General features: G+C 48.0%; 1 protein-coding gene across 6 annotated transcripts in view; it reads right to left on the bottom strand.

Moving 5' to 3' along the window:
- The window catches only part of ANK1 (ankyrin 1), a 223,849-nt gene that overhangs the window by 93,014 nt on the left and 111,566 nt on the right, over nt 1–19,269 (bottom strand). For all 6 annotated transcript variants that reach the window (XM_053269374.1, XM_053269378.1, XM_053269375.1 and 3 more), the window contains exons 3-4: nt 1,230–1,328; nt 551–649 (exon numbers count right to left, since the gene is read on the bottom strand). In XM_053269374.1, coding sequence (XP_053125349.1) covers nt 551–649; nt 1,230–1,328 — 198 coding nt within the window. The remainder of the gene's footprint in view (nt 1–550; nt 650–1,229; nt 1,329–19,269) is intronic.

Genomic DNA, 19,269 nt, shown 5'->3' with positions numbered 1-19,269 from the left:
GGAGCCACGTTATTTATTTGTTATTTCTCTGTGTAAACTGCCCTGAGCCATTTTTGGAAGAGCGGTTCAAAGAACCTGGGCCGCCAATGGAAAAGGACGCCGACGCCCCATGGCTTGAGCTCCAGAGGAGCCCAGAGCCAACTCCCCCCACCCATGCCTGGGCTGCCGAGAGCCCGGGCAAACTCTGCACCAGTTATTTTAGGCAGCACCACTGCCCGATAGAAGGTTTTCCCCCTTCCTCTCCCTCTCTGGAGGGAGAGAAAGGGGAAACTGTCCTATCAGGCAGCCGACACTGCCTGAAATGATGAGCTGAGAGCTCGTTCCGGCTCTCAGCATCCCAGGCCACGCCCCCTTTGCGTCCCTTTGCGTGTGACGACAGCTGGCTCCACGCCTGGCTCTCAGGTTTGCATTCCCCACCCACCCCAGCGGCTTGGTGGTTAAGGTAGTCAGATCACTGACGGGTTCATGCTCCAGACCCCGCCAAATCCTCAAACTTAGCACTCCAAAAGCACCGGACACCTTCTGCTGCTGTGGGAAGAGCCCAGCGCACCTGTGACTGTGCGTTGACATTTGCCCCGAAGTTCACCAGCTCCCGTACCACATCCTCCTGTCCTGCCAGGGCAGCGATGTGTAGAGCGGTGTTCCCCTTCTGAAAAACAGGAGAAAGACAAAGATAAAACAAGGTACAACTGCAGGCAGCCTGGGGAGAAATCAGTTTAGGGCACAGATGGGTCACTTTATTGTTTCTTATTAATTAATTAATTAATTAAATTAATCTTTATTCATTCGTTCATTTTACTCCAGATCAATAAACTGAGAACAGCAACTACCTCCTGGTCCTATACTCATAGGATATGTCTACACTTCAAAATCAAATTGGTTTTATATACCGCTCAGGTTGAATCAGGAAGACCCCACTCTGAATGCAGGTGCGCGCACACTGCATTGATATTGCCACCCAGAACAAAACTCATTCCGCACCCAGATGAAGACAATTAGAGAGAACACTGTTTGCAATGCTATCACCTCTTTCCTATCTCCGGGGCTATAGACCTTGTCAAAAAATCACAATGAGCATTTGTCCCCCCCGCCCCACCCCCCAGATGGTACCGCCCACCCCAGCTGGCTGATGTACTAGATGAGAAAGCAGCTGCATTTGCCTCATTCCACCGCCGGAGTGGGAATACAGCCCATCCACAGCCCCTCCCCTCAGCTGCTTTGGACCTTACCTTGGTGGTGGTTTCCAACACGATTTCCTTGTGCAGCAGCTCAGCCACCATCTTGACGTGGCCCTCCTTAGAGGCCAGATGCAAAGCATTCAACCCATTCTGGAAAGAGGAAACAATCCGTTAGACCAGGGCTCAAGCCTGCTTCTCTTGGCTGGGCCTGCTTTGGGCAGATTCAGCCACATCCTGTTAAGCGGCTCAACAAAACCAGCTGGATGGAGACACCAGTACTCTATCAGTGCCATGAATCTTAACCAGTGTGATTGGGGTGTGTGCAGTGTTCCCTCTAAGGCGTGCGCACATGCCTGCACTCACAAGTTTTTTGTTGTCCGCTCAGTTAATTTTAGATCCTGCTCAGGAAGACCCCACTCTGAATGCTCATGTGTACACACACTGCCTTGATAATGCCACCCAGAACAAAGCTTACTCTGCACCCAGATGAAAAAAAATCAGAGAGAACACTGGGTGTGTGTATGTGTGTGGTCCCTTTTTACCAGGCCTGCTCAACTTTGGCCCTCCTGCAGGGAGTTATTCGGGCGTGGCTTCATGCTCCGGGGTAAATGTTGAGCGAAGCCACTTCAAATTACACTTGCGGCATTGAGGGAAGCAGCCCCTGCCCTCTGCTCTTGGGGTTTTCTTTTGCTGCAGATTCACATTTTCCTTCTAGCCAAGGTGGGGGGAGAGATATTTCTAAAGCTTTATGTCTGCATTCCTAAAAGAGTGTATCCCTCTTATCATGTTAATGATTCTACATCAGTGCCTCTTCCTATTTGCTCTGGCTTCAGAAAAACCCACTTAAAACCAGCTTTTAAAAAAACCCCAGAAATACTTCAAGATAAGCTAGAATTCAAAAGACGAAGACCGGTTTATATGTGGAGTGCTTCCAAGGATCTCAAATGGACTTCGGGGTAAGCTTGGCTGGTGTGTGTACGCACACACTCTCTTCTGGAGGAGATTCAAGGTAACAGCCCTGTCTGTAAAGCCTCCTGCAGATGTTGGCCTACAACTCCCATAATCCCTGGCTATTGGCCACTGTGGCTGGGGATGATGGGAGCTGTAGTCCAAAAAAAGCTGGGGGGGGGCCAAAACTGAGCAGGCCTGCTTTATGCTCCTATCTAAACTCATGAAGGATTATGGGAACCATAGTCTAATCTGGGGGGTCAAGCTTTGGGAACCCCTGTCTTAAAGATATGGTTCAATAGATGCCAAGCAATTACAAACTTAATCATTTCTGCAAGAATAAAGACTGCCTATACCTGGGGAAGTCTCGAAATCTAAAGAAAAAGAGACCAATTACTACCAGTTAAGAAAATTACAAAACTGATAAAACTGACACATTCTAGAAAGGAGGAAAAGACACCCATTATTTATTTTTATTTTAGTCTGCCTAGAAATGTAATTTTGGGAAGGCTAATTTTGGGTTCAAAGTTTCTATGAACGTCGAGGCACACACTAAGGCTGTTCTCACACAACCCAGCGTGTCGTTTGGAGTGCCCGAAGCAAAGGGCTCCTGGCTGCTCCAGAGGAGGGTAGCCCAACTTTTAAACCCGACATTTAGCCGAGGTTAAGCAAAACACAGGTTCGTCTAACCTCAGCAGGTGACCATCTGGACAACCACTGCCAAGTTTAGAGGTTTCCCCCTGGCCGGCTGCCATTCCTGGCAGTGAGCTGGTGGAAGGAGAGGCCATGCCGAGTGCAATGGCTACACCGCGCTCAGGGCGCAGGGCATTCTGGGATCGGGAGGAGGGGAGTCCTCCTGCTCCCAGTTCCTGCCGTTGCTGTGCCACTGCTCACGGGTGTGCAGAGGGGAGGACAGCAGCCACTCTTCTTCCAGGAAAGGAGGCAAGCCCCTATCTTCTCCTCAGCCCTTGGAAGCAGCTGCCGGAGGTCATCTGTACAACCTCACTCTCTCATACACACAGCAATTATAGCACTACTGTGAAATTTGTCCAATACATGTTTCAAGCCTTTGCTGCATTTCTTTATTTAAACTAATAAAAAGACTCAAAAAGAAATTAGAACAGGAGGCCCCAGAGATGTTTTGTTTTGTTTTTTGTTTAAATTGCAGACTATTCTTTCTTGGAAGCAACCTGAGAATCCCAGCTTTACTATTTTCCAAAGTAGCTTCCTTGACCTCCAGTGTTCCCTCTAAAAGGGATTCCCAGATGTTGCTGACTACAACTCCCAGCATTCCCAGCTGCAGTCACCTTTGCTTGGGGACTATGGGAGTTGCAGTCAACAACATCTGGGTATCCCTGTTAGAGGGAACACTGTTGACCTCATGGTTAAGTCTGTGATGGATTTCTGATGCTACTGATAGTTCTCCATCCTGAACTACAACGTTCCACCAGGGACAGCAAAAGCACTGCTTGAGATTGACTAGAGATATTATGAGTAAACAGAACAAAACAATGCATGGCGATGAACCCAGAGCCTTGACTAGTTTGAATAATAGGGGAGTGAACCCAGATCAATCAGCCCTAAAATAACTACGCCCATTCTCACAACCAAAAGCTAGGGAGGAGGAACATCCAGCCACGACCCAAATCCCATACGCACTCCTGTGAACTGGTTATTAGGGGTGTGCAATTTGGATTTTCGGTGTTTCGGCTCGTACCCGAGCCGAAACACCCCCGTTCTGTTCTGTGGCCGAATATGGCCCTCCTGAATCACCCCACGATTTGGGGCAAAAAAGCGGTTCCTGGGGCAAAATAGTGGGGTGGGGTGGTAGTGCCCAATGGGTGGAGGCTACCACCCAAATTTCAGGGGGATTGGTCAAAGGGCTGATTTTTGGTGAATTTTTGAAGTTTTAGTGTCTTTGGGGCAGATAGGGGGCATAACGTGGGATCTGGGTCAAAATCGTGGGGTGGGGTGGTAGTTCCTAATGGGTGGAGGTTACCACCCCAATTGCAGAGGGATTGGGCAAAGGGCTGATTTTTGGTGAATTTCTGAAGTTTACGCGTCTTTAAGGTTTTCCCCCATGAAGGGTGTATCACTACCACCAACCCCACACCGCTCTAGGACACCCCCCACTATTTTGCCCCTGGCACCCGAAATTCGAGCAGACGTCACATCCAACCTTTTTGCATTGAAGTCAATGGGATGCAAAAAGGCGGGAAATTCAAATAGACGTCATAGCTCAAAACAGAGGGGGGGAAAGAAGGCAAAAAAATGGAGGTCCAAATCACCCGAATTTCCGGGCCCAAAATTCGGGTGATTCGGCTCGTGCCCGAAATTTCTCGGATCTTTTCGTGGGTGATTCGGTTCGACCCCGAATCACCCGAAATTCGCTGTTTCGGGCACAGATCGTTCTGTGCCCGAAACATTTTGCACATCCCTACTGGTTATGTATCGGGGGAAATCAAGGTAGGAGGAGGGAGAAGTGACTGTGCACTAGTCACAATTTGGGTAGGGTGGCGGTGGAAAACTGACATCGTTTCCCCTAGAGAAGCAGTATCTTCTCTAGGGTGGAGGAAAAGCATGACCCATGCCGTCCTCCCAGGATCATGGCTAGCACATGACACCATCACTTTCCCCTCCTCCTGCCTCCAAAAATGATTGTGTGCCACGTGGGATGGTCTACTTGGCTAGCCTCGATCTGATTCTAGAACAAAAATCCCAGCTAGCCCATGCCAACTACTAAGGCATTTGCATGTTTCCAGGTCAGCTAACCAGGATTTCTGCTCACAGATGAGATAAAATTGGAAGAGTGTTGGGTGAGTTATCCTGGATAAGGAGCGGGTTAGCCCAGTTCTTGGTCGTGTCAATATGGCCTATAACTTCTATTTCTGCGTTGACATTGCCCTGACCGCCATTTCTGGCCCCAGATTTCCGTCTTCTGCTTTGCTCCATTTCTGCAGCCAAATACCCATCTTGTAGCCCCTGGTGGTGCAGTGGTAAAGAGTGGTAAAGTGTGGTAAAGAGCCCCTGGTGGTGCAGTGGTAAAACTGCTGCCCTGTAACCAGAAGGTTGCAAGTTCGATCCTGACCAGGGGCTCAAGGTTGACTCAGCCTTCCATCCTTCCGAGGTCGGTAAAATGAGTACCCAGATTGTTGGGGGGCAATATGCTAAATCATTGTAAACCGCTTAGAGAGCTTCCAGTTATAGAGCGGTATATAAATGTAAGTGCTATTGCTATTGCTAAGTGCTATTGTATCCTGACCAACTCTCTAGCACCCAGGCCTGGTGCACATGGACCTATGAAGCAAGATCAGACATAATGAGAACATGGAGCCATCTAACTCAGGACTATCTGTCCAGGCAATGACTCTTGCAGGCAAAGGTCTTTCCCAGCTCTGTTTCTCTACAAGGTCCTTTTAACGAAAGAATTGAATCTAGGACCTTCTCCATGCACAGCACGTTGTCGCTGAGCAATGGCCCCTCTCGGGGGTTTTGTGGCGATGATGAAGCCTATAGCACCAATTAGTTGAGCTGTCCTAATATCCCAGGCTGAAAGATCTCTTACTGTCACTGACTGACCTGCTCTGGTCTCAGAGAGGGGCAGTGCCGTTAGGGTAGCCCAGTAAAGGAGGGGGGCCTAGGCAAAGAGGCAGAAGTCAAGCGGCCAAGGGAAGCCAGCAGTGGTGAGTGTGTGCTCTAAGAAAGGAGGGTTGGAAGAGGAGAAGGCCAGGGAGGGGAGGTCCACAAAGGAAGCTGGCAGAGAGACGACTGGTTCACATAACCGTCAAACCTGGGATAGGAGGCAGGCGAGGCTACCCGTTTTCGTATAATCGTCAGAACTCACACATTTCCCTCCAGCCCAGGTTGCTTGTGGCAGAGCTACCCAGCTTTCATAACCAGCATTTAACCAAGGGTGGAGGAGAAAAGAGCTCTCCTACCCTGATCCTGTAATCGTGGGAACCCTCCCACCTCTTCAACCCAGCCACTGGCACCCAGCACACCTCCCCCTACCATACACACACACAAACCATAAAGAGCTGTGGCAGCAGTGGCTGCAATCAATGGAGTGCTAGGCTGCAAAACATCTCTATGACCCCGAAGTGGGAGCAGCTTCAGCAGGGCTGCGCCCGCCTCCTGATCCTTCATGGCCAATGGGAGGGCGTTTTTATAGCTGCTTCCCTCACAAAGAAATCTTATGTAGATTTTTAACTCAAAGTTTATTCGGAAACAACTCCATGTTCTCCTTCTCCTTGCCCTCCTTTTCCTCTCTGACTCCACCCCTCTACAGGATCCCCACTAGGACAAACTTCAACAACATAGCATAAAAGATTACTAGATAGACTACAACAGACGGCAGCCACTGATGTAATGAAGCGTAACCAGTCTCCTGGCAGCGCAAAGCATGCTGGGAAGGCATAAGTGCCCTTGGAGGACTCTCCACAGAGGGGCAGGGTTTGCAGATGCTGAGTTCAACAATGGACCCCACGCTATCTGTGACTGTCTGTTTCCTGGATGTGCAGACCCAAACGGAGGTGCTGCTCATGAGCCACTAATGGGGTAGGAGCCTGTCTGGCCTCCTACCCGCCCCCAAACAGCTGTGTGAACAAGCCTCAAATGTGCAGCATGAAGAAGGTGCATACAGGAAAGGTCTGCTGCAGAGCTTAAGTTCACATATTGATTTGAGAGAACCAGCCAACTCTTTGGCTACAAGCCTCTAGTCCCTATTGATCCCAAACACTTAAAAAAAAAACGACAACACCACTACGCTCCCCCTGCACCAAAGCATCCAACCCTCTGCCAGTGGCCGCAGCCTCTCTTTCCACTTGGATCCTTGCTTCCTTTCGTCTAGGTGCCGGCATTCCGGGGCAGTCCGAGGTCTCTTTTCTCTTTCCTGCTGGGCATCTAGAGTGGTGCATGACACAGGAGATGACACAAGATGCGTGTGCTTTTCTCGGACAGCGGAGATGAGGATGGAATCGAGGTTGGTGCGGATGACGGTGATGATCAGATGGCAGGTTAAAAAGCCTCCCTCGGTTTGTGTGAGAATACAGGGCTTGTAGGATAGGTCTGACCACACGTATCCCTCTTTCATCACATACAGGACACGTGAGGTTGGACCTTGACCACAAGTCTGATATTCCCTGGGGTGGAGAAGGCAAAAGGTGCAATCGGACCATGGGAGGGCAGCAGGAAAGGAAGGATGGTGCTTAGGCACCCGGTGTCTTCACAGAACAAGCTCCTAGGTTCTTCCTAAATAGTGGGAGTCAACCCCACGGAGCTTGCAGAGTAGATGCACCACCTGGCCCAGACACCTTTTCCCCCTCCCCAGGCATTCCCCAGGCGTCCAGCTCTCATTTTCACTGAGTTCCAGGGCTCAGCTGCAGAACACGATACAGGGCTGTGCATAGGCGGCAATCAGATACGGAGTATAGAGTTCAGCTCCCTGTGAGACTCATCTTTAGTGTTGAAAAAGAAAAGCAAATTCATAGCCCTTATGGCTGTGTGATATGCCTGGAACCATGCAGTGAAATCTCAGTAGCCAAAGTGGCTGCTAAACACAAGCATCTAAAGCGGGCTTCTGCCCAAGTCAGATCTTTGGCCCATCTAGTTCAGTATTGTCTACTCTAACTGGCTGTGGCTCTCCAGGGTTTCGGGCAGGGATTGTTCTCGGCCCTACCTGGAGATGCTACCAGGGATTGAAACTGGGACCTTCTGCAGGCAAAACAAGTCTCTACTAGGGGTGTGCATAAAAACGGTTTGCCCAGTTGGTTTGAGTCCAAATCCAACTTGAACAGAACCGGGCATGTTCAATTTTGTGCCACCAAACAACTCACACCACCCCTGCTTGGATTCAAGCCAGTTAGCAGGTTCTAACGTTACAATTTATTTTATTTTATTATTACTATTACTATTTAGAACTAGCTGGGCTGGGCACAGATCATCTGCACTTCAGGTTCTTTATTTTGCCCTTATTTTGTGTGATTCAGACAGCAAAATAATAATAATAATAAGCAAAATGCACAAATCAAGGTCGCAGAACGTAGTTATTTTGAGAGGAGAATTTGGGTCTTTGGACATGGTGCTTTGATTTCCTTTAGCACAGCGTGCAAACAGGCCTGATGTGATAAAAGGTTCTGATGGAAATGCCTCGCTTGATCTTGTTAAAGAGAAACTCCTAGACTTTGACTGGGCCTCCCCCCTCACCCAACACATGCTGCTACTCTGAGGAACAGCTTACACGGGCAACAGAACCAAGTGATAAAGTTTATCCGGGAATGTAGTACTTCAGATGGGGGGGGTGCATGCCAGAATACTCTCCCTCATGAAGAAAACTCCCTGCACACTGAAAACTACCATATCAGGGGAAAGGGTTCAGCCTCAAGTGCAATATGGGAATATTCCATATATACAAGACCACCCCCACAGCCTGCAGTGGTCCAGCCCAAGAAAAGCTCTATTGCTTGAATCTGTAGCTTATATGAAGAAAAGAAAAGATCGTGCCATTGCGTTAGTCTCAACTCCTCGCAACCACAGAGCCCTGTGGTTTTTGTGGTAGAATACAGGAGGGGTTTACCATTGCCTTCTCCCACGCAGTATGAGATGATGCCTTTCAGCACTTTCCTACATCGCTGCTGCCCGATATAGGTGTGGCTTACATGAAGGTCCTGTATCTGTCAATCTCAACATGAACACAGGTACAGCCATTCACACAAAAATGTGTAGAAGTGCACAGACCCCTGTACACTTGTACAGCATGATGACTGAATTGGGCTGGGAATGTGCACAGTTCTGCCTTTTAACCCAGGATGTATGGACGATAACTATGCGGATTCAGTTGAGACGGCTGGGTGCTTCTACATTGCTGGTTGTAAAATGGTCAATAGTTGTGAAAAGGATATGGCTACATAACTCACCCTGGAGGATAATGAATGTTCTGCTGCTGGAGTTTAACCTGTAGCTCAGAAGCCTTCCTTTCTCTATTTCTGTGCATCCCTGTAGAATAAAGGCCACTTTATATAAGCTGCCTTTATTCTACAGGGATGCACAGAAATAGAGAAAGGAAGGCTTCTGAGCTACAGGTTAAACTCCAGCAGCAGAACATTCATTATCCTCCAGGGTGAGTTATGTAGCCATATCCTTTTCACAACTAGGAATCCAGAACTGACCACTTTTTACAACCAGCAATGTAGAAGCACCCAGCCGTCTCAACTGAATCTGCATATTATCGTCAGGGGCGGAGCCACCATTGTGCAAACGGGTTCAAAGAACCTGGGCTGCCAATGGAAGGTGCTGCCAAAGCCCGCAGGGGTGTGTGGCCTCGGGCTCCGGAGAGCCCAAGTGAGTTCTCTCTTGTCATTTCAGGCTGTGCTTGCTGCCTGAAAGCATCTATTTCACTTTCTCTCCCTCACTGGAAGGAGAGAAAGGGAAATAAAGGCTGTCAGGCAGCAAATGCTGCCTGAAAAAGACAGGGGAGAGCTTGCTCGGGGCTCTCCAGAGCCCAGGCGTGGGTTCTCTTGAGTCCGAGCCATGCCCTGTGCATGTGAAGTCACGCACACGGGACGTTGCTAGAGCAGCAGCTGGGCAAGACCCAAACCGCCGTTCGGCTGGCTCCGTGCCTGGTTATCATCCATACATCCTGGGTTAAAAGGCAGAACTGTGCACATTTCCTAGCCCAGTTCAGACGTTATGCTGAACAAGTGTACAGGTGTCTGTGCACTTCTACACATTTTTGTGTAAATGACTTACCTGTGTTCATTTGGAAATTGACAGATACAGGCCTTTCAAATGCATGGTACAGATAGGAAGCAAACTGCTGGACCTGTGTTCAACATAACGTGTGAGTGACCATGCCTGTGTACAGATCTGTGCCTCTATAGACTGCACACTCATTGTGTGAGTGCTGAGCAGAATGTGTGAATGGGCCTCATATCTTCATGGCTTTGTGGAGCAAATTCTCTGTTCCATGTGGAATGCAGCAACTCTGAGAACAGCAGTTTAATTTTTCTTAAGCAGGTCTCTACTCTTCATGAGAGAAAATACTGCAAATGCTTCCCTGTTCCCTCCTCCTCCTGAGGCTCCCTTCTTTGCCACAACAATTGCAGCAGCATCCATGAAAGCCACATTAATCCTGTGCAACTAATCAGCTGCATGCAAATCTACTTAATCTGCACAGTACATCCAGACTGTAGAACTGAGGTCTCCTTAGCACACAACAAACACACATACCCTAGTTTGGTTGGGGCAAAAAGCAAAGTATCTCGGCAGATCCAAGTTCCAAAATCTAGATCAGGGTGCACAACTTGATCCCTCCAGCTGTTTTTGGATTACAACTCCCACCATGGCCAACAGTTGGGAATTATGGGAGTTGTAGTCCAACATCTGCAGGCGGGCCCAGGTTGTGCAGCCCTGGTTTAGAAACTAAGCACTCTGCCTCTTCAGGAAGGGGCAAGCATGGGGCATTTGGAGAGGAGTCATTAGCTCAGGGGCAGAGCAAGCACTATGCAGAAAGTCCCAGTTCAATTCAAGCATTCCCAGTGCAAAGGAGTAGATAGCAGGTTAGGGTTAGGGTTAGACACAAGAGCATAGGAAGTTGCCTTATACTGAGTGAGACCCTTGGACCATGAAGCTCAGGATTGTCTACACTAGGACTGCTCCACTTCGGCCCTCCTGCAGATGTTGGCCTACAACTCCCATAATCCCTGGCTGTTGGCCACTTTGGCTGGGGACTTATGGCGCTGCGGGGAGATGACGTTCCTAGGGAGCAAGAGGTTACCGGTTCAAATCCCCACAGGTATGTTTCCCAGACTTTGGGAAACACCTATATCAGGCAGCAGCGATATAGGAAGATGCTGAAAGGCATCATCTCAGACTGCGTGGGAGCAGGCAATGGTAAACCCCTCCTGTATTCTACCAAAGACAATTACAGGGCTCTCTGGGCGCCAGGAGTCGAAATTGACTTGACGGCACATTTTATTTAGTCCAAAAACAGCTGGGGCGCCTAGGTTGAGCAGGCCTGGTCTACACTGACTGGCAGCAGCTCTCCAAGGTTTCAGGCAGGAGTCTTTCCCAGTCCTACCTGGACATGCTGCCAGGGATTGAACCTGGTTCCTTTCTAGACTAGCTGCTGGAACAGCAGCAAAATGCCTCCGTTCAGGTAAGTCGCACTGAAAACGTAAACAACAAGAGGAGCAGTCTCACAGCAACTAACAACCTGGGGGGAAAAACAACTTTCTTATGCCGGATATATGACATCCTTGCTCTATATTGCAGCGATTAAATTCGAAACAAGGCATTGGAAATGTGAACGGCACCCTGCTGTCCGTGTAGGGACTGCGGTGTCACAACGCAGGAAGTGTGGAAGCACACTTGCGAGATCCAACATGACCCCGTTGCACGGTCTAATCTGGAAAGCGCGCTGGGACCTTCTGCGTGCAAAGCAGATGCAAAGCAGATACAGCCCCGCCCCCTAAGGCAGTCTTCAATATTACTGATGCTGACCCCTGGGCCAATGGCCACCCACATCAACCCTAAATGCAGCCCTATTAATAACCGTTTATTGGGCCTGTGTGAAGCTTCAGCCCGAACTGAATACTCTGACAGTCTCCCTGGGACCATTCTCACCATCTTGGGAGGCATGCACAAACTGCTGGGAAATGTTTCCCAGTGCTTTCCTCCTGGAGCTCCTAAGAAAGGGATATGTCTCTCTTAAAGGGCCCTCCCCACACTGAGAAAAGCGAGGTACTGTGCAGAGGTCAGAACAGTGGGGAAAGACTTTCAGATTGAAGGGTTTTTTTTGCCAAAGCAGCCCCCACTTGAAAAATACTGGAGGTTACTGCCCTAAGGGGAGCATTCTACAGAGCTCACATGTAGCCACCCATGCAAATGCAAACCAGGGAAGGCACTGCTTAGCAAGGAGGACAACTGACACTCACTACCACAAGACCGGTTTTCCTCTCTCTACACCACTGCTAGAGGCCCTGGACCAGGCAAGATTAACCAATGGCTAGACTCATCGTATTTGTATGAGCTCACCAACACCTCTCCATCTAACCCAGGCTGTTCGCTTTGCTTGAAGCTCATTCCCAGGAGTGAGCAAGGAAGCGGTCTCCTCAGAGGATCCCAAGAGACACTAATGCGAAGGAGTGCCACATGGATGTGCAGAACATCGAACCAATCATGACACAGGGGCCCCCGCCCTTATTGTCCTGAACAATCACCAATTCAAGGAACAAGTGAAATATCCTGGAAGGATGCCTAATGCAGCTGGAAGCCATGGATCAATCAGTGGAAACCTACAGGGCTTTCACTAGCTCTTAGGAGCAGCGTCAAAGGATTGCTGGGTTTTCAACATGCAGGCCCCCAGAGGAAGGACCACATCACAGCCATGCAGTGTCAGCTCAAGAGAAGGGCATGTGGTCAGGCTGCTGAGGAATTCTGTGGATGCTGCATCTTGCAACCTCAGCAAATCCCAGGCCTCCCTGGTCTCTGGAGCGGACCTTTATTTGGATATCCACCTTGGGCATCAGCCAAGACTCAGACCCTGGTAAGGAGGAGGCAGGCAGGTCAGAAAGACAAGCAATGCGTGCTGTGACAGCTCTTGACCCAGACTCAGATTCTAACACTGAGCCACCACACCTGGCCAGCCAAAAGAGTGATATTACAGAGAAGCCAACTGAGGTGAGACATTAGGAGGAATTTCCTACCTGGGAGAGCTGTGTGGCAAGGGAACAGCCTGCCACACGCAGCAGTGGGCTCTCCTTTTCTGGAGATTTTCAAACAGAGGCCAAATTTCTATCTGTCAGGGATAATGTGGTAGTTTCATGCACTGAGAAGGAGATGCTAGAAGATCTCCAAGGCTCCTTCCAACTCTAATGTTCTATTGTTCTACGAGACTCCAGAACCCTAAGAGAAGAGGCAGCACCCTTGAAGTAAAGTCCCCCAAGAAATCAAACCCTTCCACACAGGAAACTACCTTCTACCAAGTCAGACCCTTGGTCCATTTAGCTCAAGATTGTCTACACTGGCTGGCAGCGGCTTCTGCAAGGTTGCAGGCAGGAGTTTTCCCCAGCCCAACATGGAGATGTTAGAGATTGAACTCAAGACCTTCTGCATGCAAGCAGATGCTTTACCTCTGAGCTACAGCCCCATCCCCTAGGGGGAATATCTTACAACACCCACATGTAGTCTCCCATTTCAAATGCAAACCAATGTGAACCCTGCTTATCAAAGGGGACAATTCATGCTCGCTACCACAAGACCACCTCTCCACCCCAAAGGACACATCACCCTCCCCAGGCTATATCCAGTGCAGGCAAATTATGTGAAGAGGAACCAGTGGACAGTACACTGTCTAGGGTTGCCATATTCAAGCTCCCCAAATCCGGGTGGCCTAATTTGTATGTTACGCAAATGATGCTGCAACTAATTTGCAATTTTTAATTTATTTGACAGATTTGTATACTTTCCCTTCCTTCTCTGCCCTCCCACATAATCGGATCCGGAGTAAAATCCGGACAATCCAGGCAGCATATTTGAAATCCATGTAAATCTGGGTGGAATTTAGCAGCCAGATGGAGGAGCCAAAATCTGGGGGCTACTCTTAATTCCAGGGGACATGGCAACCCTAATACTGTCTAACATCTTAAAGCAATACTCTTTACCATCGTTGGAGGAGCTTTTCTTCCTTGGACAGGAAGAGAAACCATGACTGGCTCTTGGATTCAGCATTTAAATGTTTCAGCATGGTACTCTCTTCATTTTAAGAAAAACAGCTTGAGCTTGTGTGAATTCGGTCAGTCTCACCAGTGTGTCACCAAGACAGGCATCTCCTCTCTTACGATTCTTTCTGAACTATGCCTTCAGTGTACCTCGAGGGCAGATTTTGTACAGTCCCAGTGGAGCAGCGCCTCTGCCTTTGCACTCAGAGGTGGAGGACCTTAAACACTATATTGTACATTGCCCCCTTTATGATGCAATAAGTGCGGGGGGGAGGAATGGCGGGTCAGATTAATGACAAATTTACATGCTCGGAGCTGGTATGCACGTTACCTTTTGAGGGATTCAATACCCTATGCAATGTAAGTTATCAAACAGCTATTTCCACCCTGCTGGCATCTAAGAGAAATCTGTTAAACACCCTACATATAGGGCACAGTTATAATTTTAGGATTAGCTTTTCTTTTGTTGTTGCACCATGAAGTAAGCTTTTATAATATTTCGTTTTAGGGTCTAGTTGAATTTTATATAAGAGGTAGGGTTTTTTGCGGGGGGGTTGCTATCCTAGTGGATAAGATTTAGTTAAACTGTTGTTTAATTCTTTAGTATTTGTTATGATTTAAGTATGTTATGACCTGTGGTTACAACAATGAATCATACATACATACATACATACATACATACATACATACATTCAATGCAGGCGATGAACCAAGAAAAAGCTGATGAAGAGGAGACAGAGTGCTAAGCTCCAGACCAAACAGGGGCGTAGCTATAATTGAGCGAAAGGGTTCAAAGAACATGGGCCCCCAGCTCCTGAGGGCCCTCCAGCTCCATCTTTTCTTATTTTCTTCATTATCTCCCTCACTCTGGGGGGCTGCCAGAGAGAGGGATGAACACAGGCCCCCTCTCCCCTAGCTATGCTCCTGAGACCAAAAGGTCTGGCACTCTCCAGTAAGGGAGCAGAATCTAGGAAAAGCAATCTGTCCCGAAGGGGACAAAAGACTCCACTTGAACTCCACCAGACCTTGATGAGGAAAGTTCTCACTTGGGCTGTTCAAGGTTCTGCGACTCTGGTCTGGATCTGTTGGGCTATATACCACTCTCGAGCACCCCTTGTGCCCCATGGGCTCCTACTCATGAGTAGGACAGGACAGCCCTGCAATCACACACTGTCCTAAGCTTGACTGCCAAAAATAAAATAAAATAAAATAAAATAAAATAAAATAGCAGTCGAGTATCCTTTTTTAAAAAGCATTAATATTAGGGAAGAAACAAACAAGATACTTCCATTGTTAACCGGTTTAATACTTTTGGGGAGTTGTATATGTTGGGAGCTGTAATCCCAACAGCATGTTGGGAGCTGTAATCCAATAATATCTGGGGGCCCAAGTTTGAGAAACTCTTGCAGTAATGAAATTTAAAAGGTACGCTTCCAGCCACACAGGACCCTTCTTGGCTTCATGTAATATTTGACCATATTTGACGGAGGTCACATAATAGGAGGCCAGTTACAATATTTGTCTGGACAATTACTGGCAGGCCAACCCTGACTAACACTAAACATTATATTAAATATCCCTTAGTTTTTAAAAAATGCACACGGACATTTAAATGCCTAAAAGGGCAGAGTATATACTGGGAGTGGGGGAATGGGGAGATAAGAAAAAGGAACCTATTTCTTATTTTATTTGGGGAGAAAAGCTAGCCTTGTGGTAATGAACATGAATGGTCCCCTTTAGTAAGCAGGGTCTTCCTTCCTTCCTTTCCATATGGATGGGAGACTAAATGTGAATGCTGTGAGATATTGCCCTTAGGCCGAGGGTGGGGTCATAGCTCAATGGAAGAGCATCTGCTTTGCATGCAGAAGGTCTCAGGTTCACTCCCTGGTAGCATCTCCGGGTAGGGCTGGGAGAGACGCCTGGCTGGATCCCTGGAAAGCTGCTGCCAGTCAGTGTAGAAAATACTAAGCTAAATACACCAGTGATCTGACCTGGTATAAGGCAGCTTCCTATGTTCCTAACTTGTGATGGCTGGCTTATTAATTATGGAGCCATAAGTTCAATGGTACATACATTGCATGCAAAAGTTCCTAGTTTCGATCCCTGCCATCTCCAGGTAGGGGTGGGAAAGACACGTGCATGACACGTGTATAGGGGTGGGAAAGACGTGTACATCTACATGTGTAGACTTGACTACTGCAATGGGCTCTATGTGGGGCTGCCTTTGTACGTAATCCGGAAACTGCAGTTAGTCCAGAATGCAGCAGCCAGGTTGGTCTCTGGGTCATCTCAGAGAGACCATATCACTCCTATCTTTAAAAGATCTACAGTGGCTGCCGATAAGTTTCCGGGCAAAGTACAAGGTTTTGATTATAACCTATAAAGCCCTAAACAGCTTGGGCCCTGGGTATTTAAGAGAACGTCTTCTTTGCTATGAACCACACCGCCCATTGAGATCATCTGGAGAAGTTCGTCTGCACTTGCCACCGGCTCTTCTGGTGGCTACCCAGGGACAGGTGTTCTCCATTGCTGCCCCGAGGCTTTGGAACACCCTTCCTGCTGAAATAAGGGCCGCCCCATCTCTTACAACTTTCAAAAGGGCAGCCAAGACGCATTTGTTCACCCAGGCTTTTAATTAGATACTGTTTTAATTGTGTTTTAATTGTGTTTTAATGGTTTCAACTTTTAAATTTTAATTGTTTTAATGTTTTAATCTTTTTATTGGTTGTTTTTATTCTCTTGTAAACTGCCCAGAGAACTTGCGTTTTGGGAGGTATAAAAATATGATAGATAGATAGATAGATAGATAGATAGATAGATAGATAGATAGATAGATAAGAAAGATACCCTGGAAGCTTTACACACAGCTTCTAATTCAAATCCACTCCGGATTGGAGTGTGCCAGTCCACATATTAGTTGTATTTACCCTGACGTATCATGGACCAGTACAGACATGACTCTGTTTTGCCCTGAAGTGAGGCTGGACATTCTGGCTTAGTTCAAAGTACGTCCAGCTTTAAAACATCCGGTATTTCCAGAAGAGTTTGAAGAAAACCTGAAGTTTTCCTTTGATGTGCTGAGGGGCCATTGCGACAATTTGGCTTACTTGCACTTTCGTGGTTTGGGTTTGTTTTTTTAATGTCTGCTGGGTGGGTTTCTGTATATCCACCCAGGTGTCAGCAAAGGAGAGTTTGACAGCTCAGTCTGGTGTGTTCTTTGAGTGATTTGCAATTGCAAGCACTGGGGGCAGCGGGTGTGTGGCAGGGGAGAGGGGTTGTGGCAGATTGATGTAATTCTATGGCATCCAGAAAGGGGCGGGGAGGGAGGAATTCCTGAGTTAAACGTAAGCACAAGCAAAATGTGTGTCTTCAAAGTTTGGTCACCACAGCAACACAGCTTACATATGCAGATGTTTGGATATGCAGATGTTTGGAAGATTAACCATGGAGACTGCAGGTTGGGGTTAAGTTCTGTTGCTTTGACTTGTCACTTTTGCGGACATCCGGCTGGCTGTCGAACTTTTAAAAAAAAGTAACTAAAAAAAAAAAGTAATACTGCAGGGAGGCGTCTCGTGCCTCCTCCTGGGATGTGATTGATTGGAGGGGGGAAATTGAAACAAACAGTGGGAACACAAACAGGAGAAAGAGCACAGAGAGTGCAGGATTCGCCCACAGCTATGTAAACTGCCAATTTAACACCCCGAAGCAGATTCGCTCTTCAGATACTCCGAGGCATAAAGCCATGCGTGAAAAACCTCCTGCAGAGCTGCTGCCATTCTGCATCAATAATATTGAACTCAAAATGATCTCTATGCTGAGTGGAAGCAGAACAGGCTCAAAGGAGCAATGGACTGACTTGGTATAAGGCAGGTTCCTATGCGCCTAACCAGGGGCGTAACTACAATCGGGCAAGGAGAGACAGTTGGCTGGGGGCCCCCCAGAGGCAAGTCACAGGACTGACTCCCCCAGCCACGCACCCGCCCGGGCTTCCTTCAGTTGTATTCATCCTCCGAAATGGATGTGGGTGTTCAGACCTGGAGCTACCAGAACTGCATGTCTTTCTCTAGGACCATTAAATGACTTGCATCGTCCACAATTTACAAACCTTAAAAAAAATAATTTAGGATGATGTTCTATTGTGGCACATAGGGGTGTGTGTGTGTGTGTGTGTGTGTGTGTGTGTGTGTGTGTGTGTGTAACTATGCTTTTTGTTACCACTATTCAGCCTCATTTAAGATTTCTTTACTTCATGAGCTGAGCTTCAGTGAGCGGGGGGGGGCATTTTAAAATCTTGTCTCTGGGCCCACTCGCAGGTGTCAGAATATCCTTCAACAGCATGTTGGAGTGGAGGTTGTGTTGGGTTCTTCAAGGGAGGAGGGGAACTGAACTGACCTGAGGAAGGAACAGATCAAGGAAGGAAGAGAACTGACCAGAGCAGCAGAAAGAACCTTATTTAGGGAGACAGATCCTGGGCATGAGAATAAGTTTGATCCTAATCCATGAGAGGACCCCTCTGTTTATCCGTGCAATAGTGGTGGAGTATATAGTATGTGGTAGCCACCTAATGGCACAGCGGGGAAATGACTTGATTAGCAAGCCAGAGGTTGCTGGTTCGAATCCCCGCTGGTGTGTTTCCCAGACTATGGGAAACACCTCTATCGGGCAGCAGTGATATAGGAAGGTGCTGAAAGGCATCATCTCATACTGCACGGGAGATGGCAGTGGTCAACCTGTGTTCTACCAAGGACAACCACAGGGCTCTATGGGCACCAGGAGGCAACACCAACTCAACAGCACAACTGCAGCTTTATATGGTAAAGGCATGTGCAATGGCTGGACTGGTAAGACAAGTACCCGAAACTTTTCCAAGCAGGCTTCTGAAGACATATTCCGAGGCGTGTGCATAGCTGTTGCTGCTCCTGGTTCCTGCATTGTAATTTTCCAATTATGTAGGCAATTACCTACTTAAAAGCTCATCCTCATTTAATAGAGAGCATTTCAGTTAGTCTTGAAGGTGCAACGGGCAACTCTTTTAATAAAGATTTTCAATCAAGATTAATATGGCTGCACTTGTGGAATTTCCAATTACACTGACAGCAATAAAGCATCTTACTGATTTCCCTTGTAATAAAAAGTCTGATATTCTATGTGTGTAAAGAAATAGGTTTTGGAACCCAAGTACCTACAACAATCCCTGCCATCCCCAGGGAGGGCCAGAGGCGCTCTTACCCCCGGACTTCTGGGCCAAAGTCCAGGACCTCCATAGCCCCTGCCCCCCCCCCCAATCCTGTTTAGTCTGTCCCGGGTGGCGTGATTGCTGTGCCATGCAGCTGGCCCGTGCCGCACCAGGTGGCTGAGTGGGACCTCTGCTTTAGAGAGAGAGGGGAGAGTGGAGAAAGAAATATGTGGGATGGGAACACAGGTCA

This window comes from Hemicordylus capensis, chromosome 8, assembly GCF_027244095.1.
Source record: "Hemicordylus capensis ecotype Gifberg chromosome 8, rHemCap1.1.pri, whole genome shotgun sequence".
Lineage (NCBI taxonomy): Eukaryota > Metazoa > Chordata > Lepidosauria > Squamata > Cordylidae > Hemicordylus > Hemicordylus capensis.
The sequence above is the reverse complement of the archived record's forward strand: the minus strand, read 5'-3'. Positions and strand labels throughout refer to the sequence as shown.